Source organism: Rhineura floridana, chromosome 11 (assembly GCF_030035675.1).
Source record: "Rhineura floridana isolate rRhiFlo1 chromosome 11, rRhiFlo1.hap2, whole genome shotgun sequence".
NCBI classification, from domain to species: Eukaryota; Metazoa; Chordata; class Lepidosauria; order Squamata; family Rhineuridae; genus Rhineura; species Rhineura floridana.
This window is the reverse complement of record NC_084490.1, coordinates 56,395,912-56,416,062: the sequence shown is the minus strand read 5'-3', so window position 1 is coordinate 56,416,062 and position 20,151 is coordinate 56,395,912. Positions and strand designations below refer to the sequence as shown.

Sequence of the window (20,151 nt, the reverse complement as noted above, 5' to 3'; positions counted from 1 at the left end):
AAACATGGATTTGGCTTTTCCGCAGGGGCAGAGCGAATTTCTTTGAATAGCCACAGAAAATCATAAGATTGGAGGTGAAGGAGAAAGAAAGAGGTTCCCGTTCAGAAAGTGGCGTTTCCAGACAGAATTGAGCACTGGCTTCATCTAGAAATGAAGCACTGTTTTTTCTTTCTTAAAGGGGAAGAGTTTCATAGGCAGAGAAACACTGTACAGAAGCTATTTCTGGCAGGCAGCAGCCACCTTCTGCTATGTGCCACCTATATATGCAGATAAGATGGTGGGGACAAAGTTTTCTGCCTGGCTCTTCACTCAAAAGACATAACATTTCCTCATCTTCCCCACCATCATTTACAGAGCAATCCAACCCAGTAAGTTGTGCTAGAGCAAGAGAAGCCGGCATCAAGTTCTGCATCTAGTTGCCATTCAGGAGCCTCTGAGTTGGCTGAACCCCGGCTCAGCCAGGGACCAGAAAGTAAAAACCTGCTCTCCCAAATACCCTTACCGGAGAGTAAGCCACATTGACTTCTATTGCAATTGTTTTCTTAGACTAACGTTTTTCCCAGAGTAAGTTTTGCCTGGATTGTGATTGGCAAGAGTGCCCCAAACAATTTGGATGTGGCTTAAGTCCCCTTACCTCGGCCCTTCCTCTGACAAGCCACTTTTTCATCCCTTATGTCAGCTTATGCTAGCTCCACTTGTTCTGGTCTCATCTGAGTTGGCTGGGTCCTGGCTGAGGTAGGCTGATGGACTTATGCTGTTGTAGCTCGGCTGAGCCAGGATCCAGCCGGCTCAGCTGGAGCTCTGCCGCATCCAACTCCCCGCAGCCCGGCATAAATGCAAGTTAGATTGCACCCTTAGACTCAAGAAGCTTCCACACTTTGGCCTGGTTTGTATATCACATTAAGTCAAGTCATGGCTTAGTGCAAGTGTGCAGGCTCAGAGAGAAGATTGTGGGTGTTTTACTCCTCTCAGGTCATTCTGCTACTGTGGCTAAACTATGGTTTGGCTTAGCATGTCATCTGAAGCTGGGCTTGTGAATTACAGCTCATGGTTAGCCTGGAGGGAGCTAAGTTTCAAGCCCAAGTTCAGATGACACTAAGCAAAATCATGGCTCAGCACAGCAGCAGAATGACCAGGGAGGAGCAACGTGGCCACAATCTCCTTTCCAGGATCCTGCACTTCTGTATGGTCAACGCTAAACCATGGTTTGGCTTAGTATGACATACAAACCAGCCCATTAGGTGGCAACAAACCTGGAGTTGCTTGACTTGAAGTGTATGTTTATCAGGGATATGTAGCCAATCCTAGCTCTCCAATTAGCATATCTGTATAAATAACATGTTTTGTCTTCTTCACACATATTCAGACGGGCATTTCAAAAAAATTAAATGTACATATCCTGGCACATAAAGTATGAAGCAAACTTAACCATGGCTCAAGTCTTAGATTTTGTTTTCAGTAGCAGAACTCATTTTCCTTAGGTGTAATGTAAAGTGACACATGTAGAATGCTAGGCTTTATCTGCAGTTAGGACTTCATGCTAGACATAGTTTTTCCATACCATGTATATATGTATATATGGAATTAAGGGATTATATCTGGAATTAAGAGGTAAAGACTTCCAGGTGTGAGGTTGTGGCTTCCAAGTGATCATAAATTGCAGCATCTTTCTCTACAAATGAATTACTCTCCACTCTATTGTTAAATATGTGCGAACAGTGATGTCCCACTCTTCTCCCTGCCTTGGGTACCCCAGAAATTAAACAAGTGTTTTTTTTAGAGGGGACATCAACTGTTTTACATAACAATATAAGAAAAGCCGCTGGATTAAACTGGTCCATCTGATACACTATTCTGTTTCCAATAGTGGCCAAAAAAAAAGTGTCTCATGCGAGCCACCGGTAGATAGTGGAGGCCACATCTTGCCCTGTGGTTTGTTCCCAGCATCTGGTGCTTAGAGGTACACTGGATCTGGATCTGGAGATTTTACCCAGCTATTGCAGCCATTGAGAAAATAATAATCCTTGACTTTTTTTAAAAAAAAAGCTATAACCTATTGGCCATCACGAAGTCTTAGGACATGGTGTGAAAAGTAGGAGTGGAGATATCTTTTCTATCCTCAGATGATGCAATTTCCCTAAAACATCTATCTCTATAAGCTGCAGAATACTTTATATGGAATCAGATAACATCTTTAAGTCTATCCAGTGTGGTGTAGTGGTTAAGGTGCTGGACTACCACCTGGGAGACCAGGGTTCGAATCCCCACACAGCCATGAAGCTCACTGGATGACCTTGGGCCAGTAACTGCCTCTCAGCCTCAGAGGAAGGCAATGGTAAACCACCTCTGAATACCACTTACCATGAAAACCCTATTCATAGGGTCACCATAAGTCAGAATCAACTTGAAGGCAGTTCAGTGTAGCTGTTAATTCTGCAGAAATCCTATTCACACATTATATCTTGTGTTCAACTGTATTTGTGTCAGCTCCCAGCATCCCCATCTCTGCCAGCTTTACTAGACCAAGGGTGGGGAATCTTTTTCAGCCCGAGGGCTGCTTCGCTTCATGGACAGCCTTCAAGGGGCTGCATGTCAATGGGGGGAACGGCCAGAGGCAAAAGTGAGAGGAGCAGCAAATGTGACTCTTTGCTTTTGTACCATAGGCTACATTCCAACCATGTAGAAGTCACACACGCTCTGCTCCACCCACGGGCACGTGCATCCCTCTTCATCTTTCGTTCAGGCCAGCAAGAGGTCTCTTTACAGTTTAAGCAGACAATCCAGCCAGGTGAAAGCATTCGAGCTGGATATGGAGGAGGGGTGTAGCCGGTGGAGGGGGCATGGTTTGGAAGAGGCTTGAGGGTCAGATGAGGAGGCCTGGCTCCTTGACCTGAGGTTTCCCCACCACTGCTTTAGACCTTCAGGCAACTAGCAAGAAAGTCTGAAGAGGTCTCCCAAGCCCATTCAGGTGAATGTGCTTAGCAACCTCCGCATGATCGGGAACCATAACTCAAAACGTTTCCAATCATGGGGAGGCTTTTAAGCATGCTCAACAGAGCATGTTTAGGAACCTGCCCCCCCCCTTCAATCCATTCTGACTGGAAGTAAAGCTGGTGGGGACATTGGGGGAAGGGTCAGAGAGCCCACTCCCACACTGGCCTACACAAGATGATTTCAACATGGATAACATAATGCCTGAATAGAGCTAGAGGCAACACGTTTTATTTTCACAAGTGCAAAGGAGTGTAAAGGGTTCTCACAAAGGCAGAGCTATGGAATGCATTACACTTTGCTCTTGCTCAGGATTTCCTCACGCGCAGGAGGTCACAGCAGAGGCATCAGCAGCGCACTAACTTCAAGCCTTAGAAAATGGCACGAAAAGAGAGGTAGATATTTTCTGCCCTCAGATGGTGCAGTTAATTTCCCCAAAACGTCGGCATTTCATCACTTTCAGGTAGGTCTCCACCTTGTGCAGGTCCTTCTTGAAGCACGACAGAAGGTCATAGTTTTTCAGCAAAGAGCCTTCATTGCGGAGATTGACGTCAAACTTGTCATAGGTGGGTCTGAGGAGCTGAAGGCCCCGGGAGCTCCCATCCTCCAGCTCCTGTGAAAGAGATGGTGTTGCTAATGGGAAGGGAACTACAACAGAGGTAAAAGGAAACATGGCTAAAACTCCCAGATCTGGCAGAATATTTCCCAGCATTTGCTTCATGGCTGGTTGTGGCAGCTGCTCTCTTCCCCATATTGTGGGTGGATGAAGACAGCCTTGCGTGTGGTGGCTATTGGAGATAGGAGAAATGACAGGGCAGGTTGAAGGTGACTTGGCAAGCATCTGAGGTCTCCCGCCCTAAGTAATTCACAGTGTGGCAGCAAGCCAATACAACAGCTGTTCAGGACTTCAAAGGCAGTTCTATAATGGATGGCTGGTAGCAGCACTGGTGGTAGATCTGGGAGATAGGCAGTGATGTGGGACTCGGCAGCAGTGGCTGTCTCTGGCTTTTTTCCACATGTGGCTTAATTGCGAGTGAGAGCATTAATGCCATAAGTGCCCTGCTGGATCAGACCAAAGGCCCATCTAGTCCAGCATCTACTTCTCAGAGTGGCCAACCAGAGGCCTAAGAGAAGCCCACAAGCAGGACATGAGTGCAACAGTACTCTCCAGCCTAGAAAAGACAATAATACTGGGGAAAATAGAAGGGAGTAGAAAAAGAGGAAGGGCAAACAAGAGATGGATTGATTCTATAAAGGAAACCACAGACCTGAACTTACAAGATCTGAACAGGGTGGTTCATGACAGATGCTCTTGGAGGTCACTGATTCATTGGGTCGCCATAAGTTGTAATCGACTTGAAGGCACATAACAACAACACAGTCATCAAGACTAGGAGCCATAGGCAGGCTTATCTCATGAATTTGTCTAAACCTCTTTTGAAACCATTCAAATTTGTGGCTATTACTACATCTTGTAGCAAATTCCATAGTTTTAACTATGTGCTGTGTGTTAAGAACTGCTTCCTTTTATCTACTGACTTTTCACACATTTATCTTCATTGGATGATCCTGGGTTTTAGTATTATATGAGAGAGGGAAAACCTGTCTGTCTACTTTCTCCACACCATGCATAAGTTTATACAACTCTTATGTGTCCCCCCCACACACACTTCCTTGCCTTTTTTCAAAATTAAAAAGCTCCAAATGTAATCTTTCCTCATAGGGGAGTTGTTCCAGTCCTACGATAATTTTGATAGTGCTTTACTGAACCTTTTCCAGCCCTGTAATATCCTTTTTGAGATGCGGTGACCAGAACTGTACACAGTACAGTAATTGCTCAGTTAACAAAGTAGATGCATTCCTGCACATTACTTCTTTAACAGAAACTTTGGTACCAGACGCAGGAATAACATGGATAGGTTGCTACACCCACTCATAGATGGTGGGGGCAACTTCTACAGGCTTTAAAAGGTACTTACCTACCACCCACCCACCCATTCCTACTCCTTCCTCTGAATCATATTGGATCCTTCCCTCCCCAGCCCTGGGCGAAAGCAAGAGATCTCTTTAATACAAAGCAAACACTCAGGCATGTCAGGTTCACTCTAGCAAAGCAAAAGTACAAGCGTATCAGTTTATTGATAGTAAAGCAAAAACACAGGCTAGTCAGGTTCACCTTAGGGCAAAGGCACAGGCTTGAAAGTTTATCCATAGCAAAGCAAAGACACAGGGTGGCCAGTTCAACCTTAAAAGCAAAGGCATAGCCTTGTCAGTTTATTGATGGCAAAGCAAAGACACAGGCTAGTCAGGTTCACCTTAAAACAAAAGCACAGGCTTGAAAGTTTATCCACAGCAAAGCAAAGCTAGTCAGTTTCACCTTTTAAAAAGGCTTCCTGGAAAGGAACTTTGTTCCTGGAGAATTCCTTAACTGAGGTATTACTGTACTCCAAATGTGGTTGTACCATAGATTTCTATATTGGAATTATGATAGTGACAGTTTTATTTTCAAACCCTTTCCTAATGATCCCTAACATGAAATCCATCTTTTTCACTGCTGGTGTACACTGGTCAACATCTTTTATCAAGCTTTTCACCACAACTCCAAGATCTCTTTCCCAGTTAGTCACCGCCAGTTGAGACCCCATATGGCTCTTTGTTAAGTTAGGATTGTTTGCCCCAATATGCATCACTCCATACTTCCTTACATTGAATCTCATTTGCCATTTTAATGCAAGGTTTGGAGAGAGCCTTTTGGAGCTCCTTTCAATCCCTTTTTGTTCCTACTACTTTGAACAATTTAGTGCCATCTGCAAACTCAGCTACCTTATTACTTAACCCTAATTCCAGTTCATTTATGAACAACTTTAAAAGCACAGGTTCTAGTACAGACCCTGTGGAACCCCACACCATTGTGAGAACGGGCCCTTTACTCCTGCTTCCTGTAATTTAACTAGATACTGACCCATAAGAAAACATGTCCTCTTATTTCATGACTGCTAAGCTTACTCAGAGGTCTTTGATGAGGGGCTTTATTGAAAGCTTTTTGAAACTCCAATTACACAGTGTCTATTGGATCATCCCTATAAAGTATTTATTGAAACAACTCTCAAACGTTAGTTAGACAGGACTGTTGTGCTCAGGTTCTGCTTGTGGGCTTTCCGTGGGCACCTGGTTGGCCACTGTGAGAACAGGATGCTGGACCAGATGGGCCTGTGGTCTGATCCAGCAGGGCTCTTACATTCTTTTTTGCTTACTCTCCAAGAAGCCATGCTGGTCCTTCAGCAAGACATGTTCCTGTATATGTTCGGTAATTCTATCTTTAATGGTTTCCACCAATTTTCCAGAACACAAATTAAGCTAATTGATCTGTAAATTCCTGGGTCTCCCTTGATCCCTTTTTGAAAAATAGGTGTTATATTTGCCAGTCCTCAGGTATGGAAGCTGATCTTAGACACAAGTTATATATTTGTGTTAGAAAATCATCAAATTCACGTTTGAATTCTTTAAAAACTCTTGGGCATCTACCAGAGAGTTGTTAAAGAAAAATGTGGAATTGATCTTCTAACAAAAATATGTATTGCGGGGACAAATTATGGATGGTTTTGGTACCACCAGTTGTGGGTTTCCCCCCCTCATTAGTTTGGTTTCTTGTTCCCCTTCATTTTGTTGTCCAACAGGCACTGAAAACAATCCAAGTTCAGTACTGGAAGAAGTCTTTAGGAATCCACAGCCTCTAAGCGTTGTGATGGTGGAGAAAAGCAAGTGTCTGGATAGCTTAGCACTCTGACAACCGGAGAAGGCCTCCAAGCAAAGTGTGATAGTGATTCCCATCCCTATTAAATCACCAAATGTTTAGAATTGTGATTGGAGGGATCCCATTTCTGAACATGAAGACTGCAGTTTTGGGCTACCATAACTAGTAGCCATCAATAGCCCTAGTTTCTTGCATTTTATGTAATTTTCAAAATCACAGTGTATGGTAGTGTGGCAATGAGTTGGAGGGGTTAATCAAGCATTCTGTGAGGTATTTTCTCACCTTAAGTGGGCTGTCTATATCTTTCAGTTGAGGACTGAGTGATTGTATTTTGAGATTAAATAGTTTCCCTCCTTTTTGCTCCTGTAATCTCTAAATCAACTGTGATTTTTATCATTCCCCGACCCCACCCCACTGTTTTACATTTACTAAAGCTCAAAGGCCCCAATCCCTTAACCCCTCTTTCTTCATTAGAGAGATCTTTCACCCCCATGATCATTTCATTGCTTTTGGAAGGTACCTTCTCCAGCTTCATAATATTTTTTTCAGGTGGGGCAACCAGAACTGCAACAGCATTCAGACATAACTACTTGACCCTTTACTCCCTGGGAAGAGAATGCTTACCCTCATAAGAGCCTGGATACCTTCTTCCAAGTCTTGGAGTTTTTCGTAGACTCTGTCTGAAGTCCCAAAGACTAGACTGTTACTGAACACCCTGCTTAGGAACCGTACAGGACTTAGCCATGACTGAATGAGTGTAAGTGAAAACCTCAGCAACTCCATGTCCTGAAAGGAAAAATAAATGAAGAGGCCAAAGTTAAAAGGAGCTGTAATAAGCCACTCCTTTTTTCCACTATGGACTTTAAGATTGAGAATACTCCCATAAGTACCCCATCTATGTGCCACACTAGCTTTGCAAAAGCAAGGAGCTGTTCATGGTGGCCCCACAACCTTGGAATTTGTTTTCTGGAAGCCTCGCCAAAGCCTAAACCCTGTGCATCAGGAGTGGGGAACCTGTCCTTCCAGATGTTGCTTCCGCACCCATTGATCACAATGACTGAGGATGATGTGAATTGGAATCCATGTATTTCCATTATGGCAATGAGTGGTTGATCAATGAAGTGGTTTGAGTGGGGATGCTGAGCACTGGGTTGTAATACTTGCCTGTTTCTTTGTACTTATAGATCCATCCATCCATCCATCCATCCATCCATCACAAGAGCTTGGAATAGATAACAGTGTGCTAATTAGCATGCTCACTCTTTCTCCATCTATGGGCACCTAGTCAACCTGAATAAGTGCATCATCTCCAGAAGATCTACCATTGGGGGGAATCTGACTCCCAGATGTCAAACACACACACATCCTTAGTCCTCCCAATTAGACTTAAGTCCTCACACAACTATTAAAACTCTCTTTAAAAAACAATTAGGATCTCCCAGTGTCATGTCTAGCTTGGCCCTGTGAGCTCTTTGAGGACTCAGGCAGAGGACTTTACCAGCCCTGTTCCAGGAGATCCTTAAATTTAACTGAAGTGAACCTGAAGCCTTCTGCCTATAAACCATGTGCTCTAGCTGCTGAGTTATGGTCATTCTCCAAAGGTATCTGTTGCTTCAGGGCAGCAGAGAATATGATCAGAATCCCACAGCCCTGTGGCTCTCTTCATGACAAAGCACCACACTTAATTTAGGGAATGCCATTGGGGCATTTCCAGACTCACTATTTCCCAGTGGGATTCAATTACATACCAGCAAATTCAGGTTGTGCTATAGCTGATGGGGAGATCTTGCCCAACAAACCCGCTTCTTCCCCAAAACCAGACTTTTTGTGATATGGAAAGAAACAGGAAAATGCATTGATGCAACATCATCTAACCTCCCCGCAAACAAATCAGAATGAGTGCTCATTAAATATCCAATGTCATCTAATGTCCCTGCAAACAAATCAGAATGAATGCTCAATAAATAGGTTGCCTGGAAGATCCTTGATAACTTGCTAAAGAGCAGGGATTGATAATTATGGTGTTAGTTGAAGACTTCTTCTCAATGGGCACTAATAATAATAATAATAAAATTTTATTTAGCAGACGCCCATCTGTCCGACTGAACGGACACTCTGGGCGACGTACAATATAAAATACAATCTGCTCATATACATAATCATCACATTATTAATATCATAACATCTCATCTGAAGACCATCTTACATTAATACAGTGTAAAACCTAACCCACCCCAGAGATCCCATAGGCCTGCCTGAAGAGCCAGGTCTTCAAGGCTCGGCGAAAAGTCAACAGGGAGGGGGCATGCCGAAGGTCAAAGGGAAGTAAGTTCCAGAGGGTGGGGGCCACGATCGAAAAAGCCCTCTCCCTGGTCCGCACCAACCTAGCTGTCTTAGTCGGTGGGACCGAGAGAAGGTCCTGTGAGGCTGATCTTGTTTGGCGGTATATTTGGTGATACTGGAGGCGCTCCTTCAGATAAACTGGGCCGGAACCGTATAGAGTTTTAAAGGTTAAAACCAACACCTTGAATTGGGCCCGGTATACAACTGGCAACCAGTGTAATTCAATCAACACTGGGGTGATATGATCGCGGCGGCGGGTCTGCTTTATTAAGCGTGCCGCCATGTTTTGTACCAGCTGGAGTTTCCGGACCGTCTTCGGCTGGAAATGTTCCTTCAATGGCTATTGGATAGTTAATGGTTGGGGGCACGCATGTTCATATAGCAGCTGGAGAGAAAATGGAATTATAATGAACCCAGTGAATGAGAAACTAATTTTCCAACCGTCTGGAAGAAGGGACCTGGGTGACTTCAAAAGCAAAACTTGAGGAAAATAGATGTTCCTTAACTGAAAGCCAGTGTGGTATAGTGGTTAAGGTGTTGGACTATGACCTGGGAGACCAGGGTTCAAATCCCCACATAGCCATGAAGCTCACTGGGTGACCTTGGGCCACTCACTGCCTCTCAGCGTCAGGGGAAGGCAATGGTCAACCACCTCTGAATACCGCTTACCATGAAAACCCTATTCATAGGGTCGCCATAAGTCGGAATCGATTTGAAGGCAGTACATTTACATTTCAACTACCACTGGATATCTTATGTGCTCCTTGTGCCCTCCAGATGTTCCTGGACTGGATTTCCAACTCCCATCATTTCTTCATCACTGGCTGACTGGGGCTGAAGGAAGCTGAAGTATAAAAGGTCTGGAGGGCACTAAGTTGGGGAAGGCTCTGCAGCTTCTCCCCCTCTACTTGGGGACATGGAAAGCTGCATGCACAAAACCCAATTTTGGACATCAGTGCAGCTATTTTTTAAAGTAAGGCAACATGGAAGACAACTTACAGATTTTTGCTGGGCGTCATCCTTCCCTGTGGGGGCAGGGATGGTTTCAGAGTAACAGAATACAGATGGAGAGTTTTTGTTGGAGTGCCGCTGGTCTTCAGGGATGTAGGAACGCTCCTGTAAAAAAATCCACAAAATTCTATGAGGATTGTTTCTCCATTCACTGTTTACCCAGGAAGGAAATGGGGAAGCAGTGAGCAATGTCTTAAAAAAAAGAACCTGGACAAAGAGCCAGCCCAAAGTATTCATGTGCCCGAGCAGGCAATCCAAACTGCACCTTGTCAAATGAGTAAGATAGTATATGCTGCACTGGGAAGAGCTTGCACAAGCCTCACTGGAACGAAAGGGAGCTGTGCAAGGACACTATCATGCAACTTGTTTATTTCAATGGTCTGCATGGGAAACTTCCCAGTGGATGGTCCCTGTGTGAGTCAGATCTACCTGCTTCCCACACGGCCAACCATAGCCTCAGCCAGCTACCTAAATGTGCTTCAAGATAGGGCTCTGCCTGTCTGGAAGGCACCTTCTCTGACCTAGAAGTCCACCTCATTCCAAGATCTGTAAGATCTGGCTGTGGTTACACAGTGGGAAAGGGAGATACATTCTGCACAGGCTCACATCCACTTTTTAAATGACTCTTTGCAGTGAGAATAGTGATGGAAAACTACAATGGATAACAACCACTTGACACTGACTTTGTATAACCTCTGCACAATTTTGTTGTGAAAATAAATCAAAATTGCTCAAAATATGCTTCATCTGGAAGTAACCTAAATTTCCCTATATTTACCCAGTGGATGGGAGCTTCAAAGTGTGGGGTCATAGAGGTGTTTAAGTTACTCTTTACTACATTTTCAAAAGAACACATAAAGTTGACCGCTATCGCTACTTCTCTTGCATTCGTATCAGAGCCTCTGGCAATAGCTGCTGGAGCCAATGAAAATTTCTCATTATGCAGACAATATTATGTACACTATGGAGGATCCTCTGCAATTGATAACTCAGCTTTTAATTTAATTTACTTTTACAATCTAATATCATGTTAAAAAGTCTGCAAGGGAAAATCTGATGGTATATCTGAATACACCATCACTGAACCAAGCACAGATTCTGCTTGCTTCCAGATAACCTGTTTATTGAGTGTTCATCCTAATTTGTTTGCACAAATTTTGCAAGGACCTTATACAAGTTTGTTTCAAGCAATTGGTATCCCATACTTTACAGTGTATTTCCCCATCACTTTCATTACTGCAAAATTTTGTTGTGTAGTAGCCCAAATCCATTTTAATTGCAAAATCTGAATTTGCTGGTATACCATTGGATCCCATCTGCAAAATAGTGACAGTCTGCAAGCGCTCTTTGAATCATGAGTGAGTTAATGCCTCTAATATACTCACAGCAAAATCCTATGCATGTCTACTCAAAGTAAGTTCCATTAAGTTCACTGAGGCTTTCTCCTAGGAAAGCGTGTATGCGATTGTAGCCTTAGACATTAAAGTTTGCATCAGCTTGTAAAATGCAGTTATGGTAGCCTCTTGAGTAGCATTAAGGAGGTGTAGTAGACTATAGGCATGTATGTTTAAACAACAGAAGAAGACATACAGTATGAGAAAATAAAACATCAGCTTCCAGGGAACCTAAGGGATTTGATGAATCTCCCAAATTAACAACTGAAAAAGGACAGGAGCAGAATTGTGAATAGTTCTCCTGACCATAGTTCTTAGAGGGTAGGACTGGAGGGTGCCCACACATAGAAGAGTGAAGGTAAGTATGCACAAAGACTGACTCTTTGAAAACCACACCGCAAAGGATGACCATGAACATGCAGGGTGTTCCCAAAGAAGGTAACAGTATGCATATGGTTTTCATGTGACAAGAGCAGACTTTTTCAAGATTCTCATATAAAGTGACTGAGCTACGGATGAACAGCTCTTGTCAATTAGAGTTTCTCACACTTTCTAATTTTTCCAGCCTCAAGTTCAGTTTGCCACAATTTCACATCACTTTGTGATTATTCTTTTTAAGATCCTCATTAAAATCCAGCTTTTTAGTGTGTATTTCTCTTTATATACAGTTTTGTTTTGCAGTTTTGCTTAACGTACACATTTCCCCAAGGAATTTCCCCAAATATAATGCATTTAATGTAATTTTCACCAATGTATGCATTTTTATGCACACTTTCCCCTATTACATGCATTTTTGTAGATATATTTTGGTTGGAGAACTTCATCACAAAATTTGGAGATGTGTGAATTTCAAAGGATGGCTGTGTTTTGGTCCAGTGCAAATTAGGGAGGTTCGCATTAAAATGCAAAATGAACCAGCTTCCTCCTCCTTCCCTATTCTGAGCTTGGAGCACTGTAGGAGTGGAGCTTCTTCCACTGCTACCTCTGGAAATGTGAGTGTGCTTTGGCTGGCAGGGTGTGGGGAGCTTGTGTGAGAATGAAGGAGAGAGAGAGAGAGAGAGAGAGAGAGAGAGAGAGAGAATATGTGTGAATGAGGAAGACAGACAGAGAGAAGGGGGGAAGGGGGTGTTCCCACCCACTCTGGCTTTTGTGGCAACCATATTTCCCAGAAGGAATGTGGCCCTCAACCCCAGAAAGGTTGCCCATCCTTGCTTTAGAATCTAAGACAAGGGGATGGGCATTGGGCATCCCTGATAAGGTGTAGGGGAGATCTATGAAGTCATTAAAGCAGTTTTCAGTCTGTTCACCTTTAAAAGAGGCCTAGCATAAACTATTATATAGATTATATATCTCCCCTCAAAGATTAAACAAATAACATAGGGGGAGTTGTGCCTGGCAGCTCCCCATACACACACCAGTCGCTCTATGAGGAGCATGAAAAGGTGCCTTTCACACATACTAATGTGTGTGCAGAGCATCACACAAGAGGGGATCTGGGGTCATTGAGGACTCTCTGTTGTGTACTCTATGGCTTATGTATATGTGGCTATTGGGTTGTGTGGCTGCTGGGTACATTGTTGTGGGTGGAATTAGCTTGCATGCCTCCATGACCTCCTCACACATTGTTCTAATGATACAGATACTTATCATGCTTGGTGGTCCTGTCCAAAGACCCAATGACTTGGCTAATCTATAAGTGAGAGACTGAAATTCAATACCTTAACACTGAAAGTTATTTGGAAGGTGATACTTGTTGGGATCAGAATATTAACTGTGAATCTTGCTGCAGTAAAAATTGTTCTGATGCAACAACAGAAGACTGCATCTGTATCTTCACAATGGAATGGTTGTCAAAAGTATGAAATTTAAAAAATGGATATTAAAAGTCACAGGAACAAAAGGATTGGACAACCGATACTCACTGACTTTCCTAAAAATGGCATCTTTTCTGATTTATTGGAACTAATTAATATATATGATAGAAAGACTGGAGCCTTCTCTTTGCTTTTGTAAACTGTACCATTTCATTATTTTAAGTCTTTTAAAATTTCATATACAAGTGGGACCAGCAACAACATTTTGTAATGTATCCCCTGCCCATGACAGGAGCACTACTGGAACAGGAGTCTTCTAAGCACTCAGCCATCTTTGTTCACTCTCAGAAGGAATGATGATGTGCACCAAATGGATGGCATTTCTGAATGGTACACTGCTACTCACAAATTCCTTGAAGGTATCAGTTGCAAGTAGGTGAAGATGCTGAGCCCTTAGTACTGCATTGGCAAACAGACTGGAGAGGGGCATTGTGGGGAAAGCTGTTGTTCCCTTGGGCCATTGGAGGGCCAAGATAGTCATAGCAATGACGAACAGAGAAGACCTAGAACCTGCAAAAGAAGACAAAGGAGGTGGAGCGTCTTAGATCAAAGCAGAGCCCTTTGCAATCCCTCAAGTCTGCAACTTAATTAAAAGAGGCAATGCAACCCTGAAGCAGCTAGATTAAATCCACACTTCATGCAAGACCAAGGCTTCCTTTACATTTGGTATGCTTTGCTAGAGCCGAGCTCCTAGGTAGATCTCTGGTAATCTCTGTAAAAGCCTTACAATCAATCTTGAAAACAGTGATAGTAATTGGACTCCAACCACCATCAGCCCCAGCCAGCACTGCTAGCTGTCAAGGATGTTGGGAGTTGGAGTCCAACAATATCCAGAGCATCAGGGGTCCCCACTCCTGTTTTACAAGGATTCAGCTCCTTTTTAAGCAAGCAAAGCTAAATGTGATCAAATGTGAACGGCTGTATAACTCAGATTTAACATCTTATATGATGACCTTGCAAGGCCGTAGCTCCTTTGTGAATTAACGAAACTAAACTTTGCTAAGCCTAAGCTGTTTTCTGTTAACTAGAGAAGTAGGTAGTTCTTGCTACATCACTGGAATATGCCTTGGGTCTGAGACACACAACCATCTTTTCTGGAGGAAGACATCAAACCCTCCTAGAGTTCTTCCAGAGGAAGCCATGCAGTTAAACCAGTCTTTGGCTAGATTCAGCATATACCCAGTTAGAACATTTCTCTTACTTGGGGGGCGGGGAGAGATTTAGAAGGAGGAATTCTTGTTCATGGGACAGCCATCTTTTTGGCATTTTTACTCCAATAATTGGGATCTAAACTCAGAGCATGGTAAGCTGGGAAAGTGGTAGCCTTCAAACTGCAAGGAAATGCCTTATACCTAGTTAGAACAATGGTCTAAGCAGCCCAATATAACCTACCCTGAATTCTTAGTTGCCTTTCATAGACCTTCTGCCAAAGATCTTTTAGCCAGAGAGCCTGGGATCTCCACAGTGTAAGTTCTCTGCCTCTTTGCTGGGGCCCCTGCTGACATATGAAACAAGCAGCCTGCACCTTGTCTGGCATGCTGTGTGGTCAGAAACTAATGAGGAACCATTGTAAGATGGAACCATTCTCCCAAAACACACCAACCTTCTCTTCAAAATCATTGTCTGACCCTTTGTTGTGCCCTATCACTACCCCAAAGGGTGGCTTTTCAGGTTGCAGGCTTAGCAGCAGTTTGAATGACAGCAATTTTATTTCCCCATGAGCTTGTCAAACTTGGAGAAAGCCATGGTCCTAATTGTTGGAAAGGGAGATGACGTTAAATATGTGTTGGAAAGGTTTAGACCTTCCAAGCATGCCACCCATGTACAGTCCCTGTTTTATCACTTAGCTTGCTGGGTGTGTTGAATTTTTACTGTTACCTGAATTCACCTGACAACTGTACTTATTTGCATGACAGACTCCCCCACCCCCCAAGACAGCTTGATCTCACTTTTTTTGCTTCTGTGCCCATAAGATACAAATTCATTTAATATCTACACAAAGAATGATAGCATTAATCAAACCATCAGCCAATTCCCAGATTTAATCTTAACTCAGATTGCCATCTTTCTTACGCACAAAGATTTCACATCTTTACCAGTCGTGCAGCAAACAGAAATTTAATAGATTAACATTTTCCCAGTGAGGAAAACTGCACCGTCTGAACTTTTGTGGATCTTGCAGCCATTAAGGGCACAGAATCTCCATTCGTTTAAAAGGTGGCAACTTTCCTCTTCTTAACATGCAAAAGCATACCTGAACCCATGTCCTGCTGGTAAATCACTGAGTTGTTTGAAGACAGTGTTCTTCTTATCTGTGCTACTCGCTGTCCTTTTTGAGCCTTTCTTATATACCAACCAAATAATGTTTATTAATCTTGTGTGTAGATCTGTGCTTGTGTTTGCTTGTCAGCTTACTCTGATGCATATATGTAGAGGCTATCCATGTCAATTGTCAACAACAAAGGTACCTGTATCACCAACACCTGGGTGGATGAGCTGGGGTGAGTTGATCTCTCTCAGTTGAGTCCACCTAGTTTTTTGGTACACTGCCAGCATAGGCTGATGGTCAGGAATAGTGTTCCACAATGCTCTATTTTCCTTGCTAGACTTCCTGTTAAGATGAGAGTTGGGTTTGTCTGTACTTGGTAACGAGCAATCAGGACAAGATTCTCTAACCATTGCCCTGCTCAATGGGTCTGTCTGCCTGAGTTAATGGATGTAGTTTTAGTCTTGACTGTTGAGAACTTTTAGGGGGATAGTTCTAGGGAACCTCAGCTTTGATGCTGAGGCCACCTTGTTAGGGGCAGTTCAGGGCTTCAGGGCTGTCATGACAACCATAGGGCTGTCCCAGCATGTAATCAAACCAAAATACACTAGAGGTCACATTCTGGATATAGTGTTTTTTTCAGGACAGGAAGATTATAGTCTGGAAGCGGGGAACTTTCTTTTCACTCATTCTCTTGCCATGGTCAGATAATTTCTTGGTGAGGTTTAGGCTCACTGTATATTATTCTGTTCCCTCTGCAGCGGTGGGTGCGTTAAGATGGTTTGCTCCCTGAGGCTGAAGGATTAGGATGGATTCCTGAATGTCCTTGGAGAGTTTCCACCTACCGTGGCTGACACACTATGGATCACACTGTCTGGTCATTCTTGGGGATCCTGAGAAGAGTCAGGTGGCTCACAAGATTGCTCCTAAGTGTGCCCTCCCCTCAGGTAAAGCATATGAACAAGCTCACATTGCTTCTAGAATTGTTTTTCTGGATAGAGCACAGTCTTCTCTAGCATTGTCAACAAGGTGATGTGATAAGCCCCCCAGAGGCCTGCTGTGTTTATTTTCTAAACACTTTTGAGGATTAAAAGAAACGTTCATCCCCTGGGACCTGGACTCCACATCACCTGCAAGTTAGTCCACTAGTGAACTTGTCTAGCACACTGTCTAATTGAGTCATGGGAAGATTTTCAGCAGTTCAGGTCTAATGACATAGGCAAGGTACTTGGAGAAGTGCAGCCAACCACTTGCTTGCTTGCCTCTTCTGACTCATCACATTGAACAAGAGAGGGTTGACCACTAACAGTGGTGGATGATGCCCATTACAACTGGTGGGGCAGAAGTCAGAGAGGCCAATAGTAGGTGGAGCCGGAGCCAATGACAAACAGAGCCAACTAATTCTAGTCTTGTACCCATCTTCCTCTCTCCTGAGTTCTAGAAGGGAGATAACACTGAGGCTAAAGAGGAGAAAGCTGACAGGCACCTCCACCTCTGGACTAGTTGTAAGTAAGAAGGCAAGAAGGTGGGGGATGGCTGAGGGCACAGTGGGGTTGGTGAGGCAGTGCTCCACTTGCTCTAATGGACCTAGATTCAGAAAGTGATAAATGTCTCTTTAGGATAGGGACAGTGGTGGCTGGTGCCCATTGTGCCTGGGAGGGCGGATGGCAGACAGGCCAACATACAGTAAGTGGAGCCAGAGCCAATGATAAGCGGAGCCAACTAATTCTAGTTTTGTCCCCGTCCTCCTCCCTGCTGTATTCTACAACTGTAACACTGAGACTAAGGAGGAGGCACCTGACAGCTGGTGCCACCGCACCATCTGGCCTGGATGGAGAAAAGATGGCAGCAGGAGTAAGGGAGACACACATATTTTTGGGGATCCCTATACTTTGGTTCATATTAATGGAGTAATGCACAAGAGCTCAAATGCAGTGAACATCGGGGAACCACCCCTTCAATGAACTCTGAGCATGTTTGTGGCTCAGGAAGAGGCAGAATAGACTTCCCAACCAAATGGATAAGTTAAGAATTCCAACAATCTAACATTGCCAGGAGATAATCCTTGCAACAGAAAAAACAGTGCCATCTGGGTAGAATTTATTATACCCTCTGGATTTCACAAGATTTATTTATTTATTATTTGATTTATATCTCGCCCTTCCTCCCAGCAGGAGCCCGGGGTGGCCAGATAAAGACAAGTTTTCTGGAACAAGATAGACAGGTTTTCTCAAGAACAGGAATTAATATCACATCCCACACTGGAGATAGCTAGCTTATCTCTAGATCCATCAGGTAATGACCCCAAAAATCTACATTTCAAAGGAACCTTTTGATACCCTTTGATGTCCACTTCCTTTCATGTATGTATTCCCCCATCCAGCTTCATGTAACCCAAGGAAAACCAAAACCATATTTAAACGGGTGGTTTTGCCAGGGTCAAATCAACACTCGTAGCTCTAACGTTTGACATCACGTAGCACTCTAGAAACACACAACGCAGGACACTGGATCAAGGAAAGGGTGAGACTGTATGTTTGGGCTATTTTACCAATATTGAGAATGGGAGATCCTAACTCTTACCAAGCATATTTATTTATTTAACTATTTATTCTGACTTTGCACCCCTGATTGCTTCAGGAAAGGTATATTCTCCAACTATTCCTATTTCTTTCTTTTGCTCTGAAGTAAGTCTATGTGCTCACTGTCTCAGGTTTGAAGGTTTGTAAGACATCTCTGTACCCTCATAGATCTAGTGTATTGTTGTAGTAGTTAGAATGTTGCCTGCAGTTATAACTGTATCTCTGATGCTATATTTTTCCTTTTCCTGACAATAAACCAAGCTTTTGTGCATATCTTTCTATGTGTGCTTTTATTAAGGCAGTAAGGGTAAGGATATATACATTAGAGCAATATGCAGGTTTTTAAGACTCCTGTAAAAGTTACTGCTATGCTCTTGGGGTACGTTTAAGTCTCATGCTGGGCGGATATGCACTGGGGTTCAGATGTACACATGTAAAACAGGTAAAGGGGTAGTTGAGGGCAGACTGAGGTGGGGCACTGTCCCATTTGCCCTAACAGGCCAACCTCCACTAGAGAGGAGATAGTTCTGACTGCCTTGATGGTTGTGAGTCCACTCCTTAAGAATGCTTCTTTGGAACGTTACAATTATTCCAATCTGGGTGGCTACAAATACACTCTTTTGGGGCAAGGTGCTCAAGATGGTGGTTGCCATACATTTCCAGATACCCTTGGATGACACCAGTGTTCTAGATAATTTCAGCCTGGTTTTGGCAATGAAAGAGATCTGGTCACCCTGATGGATGAGCTATGCCAGAAGAAGACAGGGGAGTCACCTCTGTAAATTCTCCTGGATCTCTCAGTAGTTTTCAATACCATCAACCATGGTATCCCTCTGGATCAGTACCTTGAAGTGGGGATTGGGGACACTGTGCTTTGGTGGCTCTGTTGCTACCTGGATGGCTGATATGACAAGGTGGTGCTGCCTAGGGGACAATAGCTCTTCCCCATGTCAGGCCTCTATTTTGTCCCCTATGCTGTTCAACATCTTCTTCAAGGATGGGGAACCTGTGGCCTTCAGATATTGGTGGACTACATCTTCCATTATCCCTGACCATTGGCCATGCTGACTCAGGTTGATGGGCACTGGAGTCCAACAACATCTGGAGGGTCACAGGTCACATGTTTGATATACATGGCACTGATGAATGAGGTAATCCAGGATTTTAGATACACTGGGTAGTATCCAATGCTACTCAGAGTAAACCCATTAAAATTTGTGAAACCAAGTTAGTCATGGTCATTAATTTCAGTGGGTCTCCTCTGAATACGATGAGCATTTGGAAATGATCCAATGTTATTGCCATTGGTACAATACCCAGCCCCACTTCCTTTTTTCATCTGGTTTGGGTATCGCTGTGGAAACACTGAACCAGTGCCTGGGTTTGGGACTGGATTAGGGTCAATACCCTGAGTCTCAGTTCCAACAAGAATTAGAGACTGTTGGTAGGTAGTCTCTTTGGGAAATGGTGTGTTGTCTATTCTGGGTGGGATTGCACTCCCCATAAGAATTGTTTGCAGTTTGGAAATGCGATTAGAATCAGACCTGTCTGTAGAGGCCAGCTGGCCTCAGAGGCACGAAACACCCTTCATCAACTAAGACTGGTATGCCAGCTGTGACCTTTCCTAGACAGAGATAGCTTTACTGCAGTTATTCACACTGTAATAATGATCTGCTTGGAGTATTACAATGTGGTGTAGATGAAGCTGACTTTAAAGATAGGGCAGAACCTACATTTAGTGCAAAATATGGCAGCTAGATTACTAACTAGGATTGTATCTAATGCTAGTTCTATTCAAAGCAGACCAACTGAAATTAATGAATCTAAATTAGCCATGTTCATTAATTCCAATGAGTCTACTCTGGTAGGACTACCATTAGATACCGTCTGTTGTGGTTGGATTCTCATTCTGCCAAAACTGTGCAATACAAATTTG

General features: G+C 43.5%; 1 protein-coding gene across 1 annotated transcript; it reads right to left on the bottom strand.

Annotated features, from left to right (window-relative positions):
• Nucleotides 1–3,403: 3,403 nt before the first annotated feature.
• Nucleotides 3,404–13,828, bottom strand: LOC133368040 (somatotropin-like). Its single transcript, XM_061592122.1, is given in 5 exon segments — nucleotides 3,404–3,604; nucleotides 7,370–7,531; nucleotides 10,088–10,204; nucleotides 13,714–13,746; nucleotides 13,748–13,828. Coding segments are annotated over 5 exon segments (594 nt in total).
• Nucleotides 13,829–20,151: the final 6,323 nt, after the last annotated feature.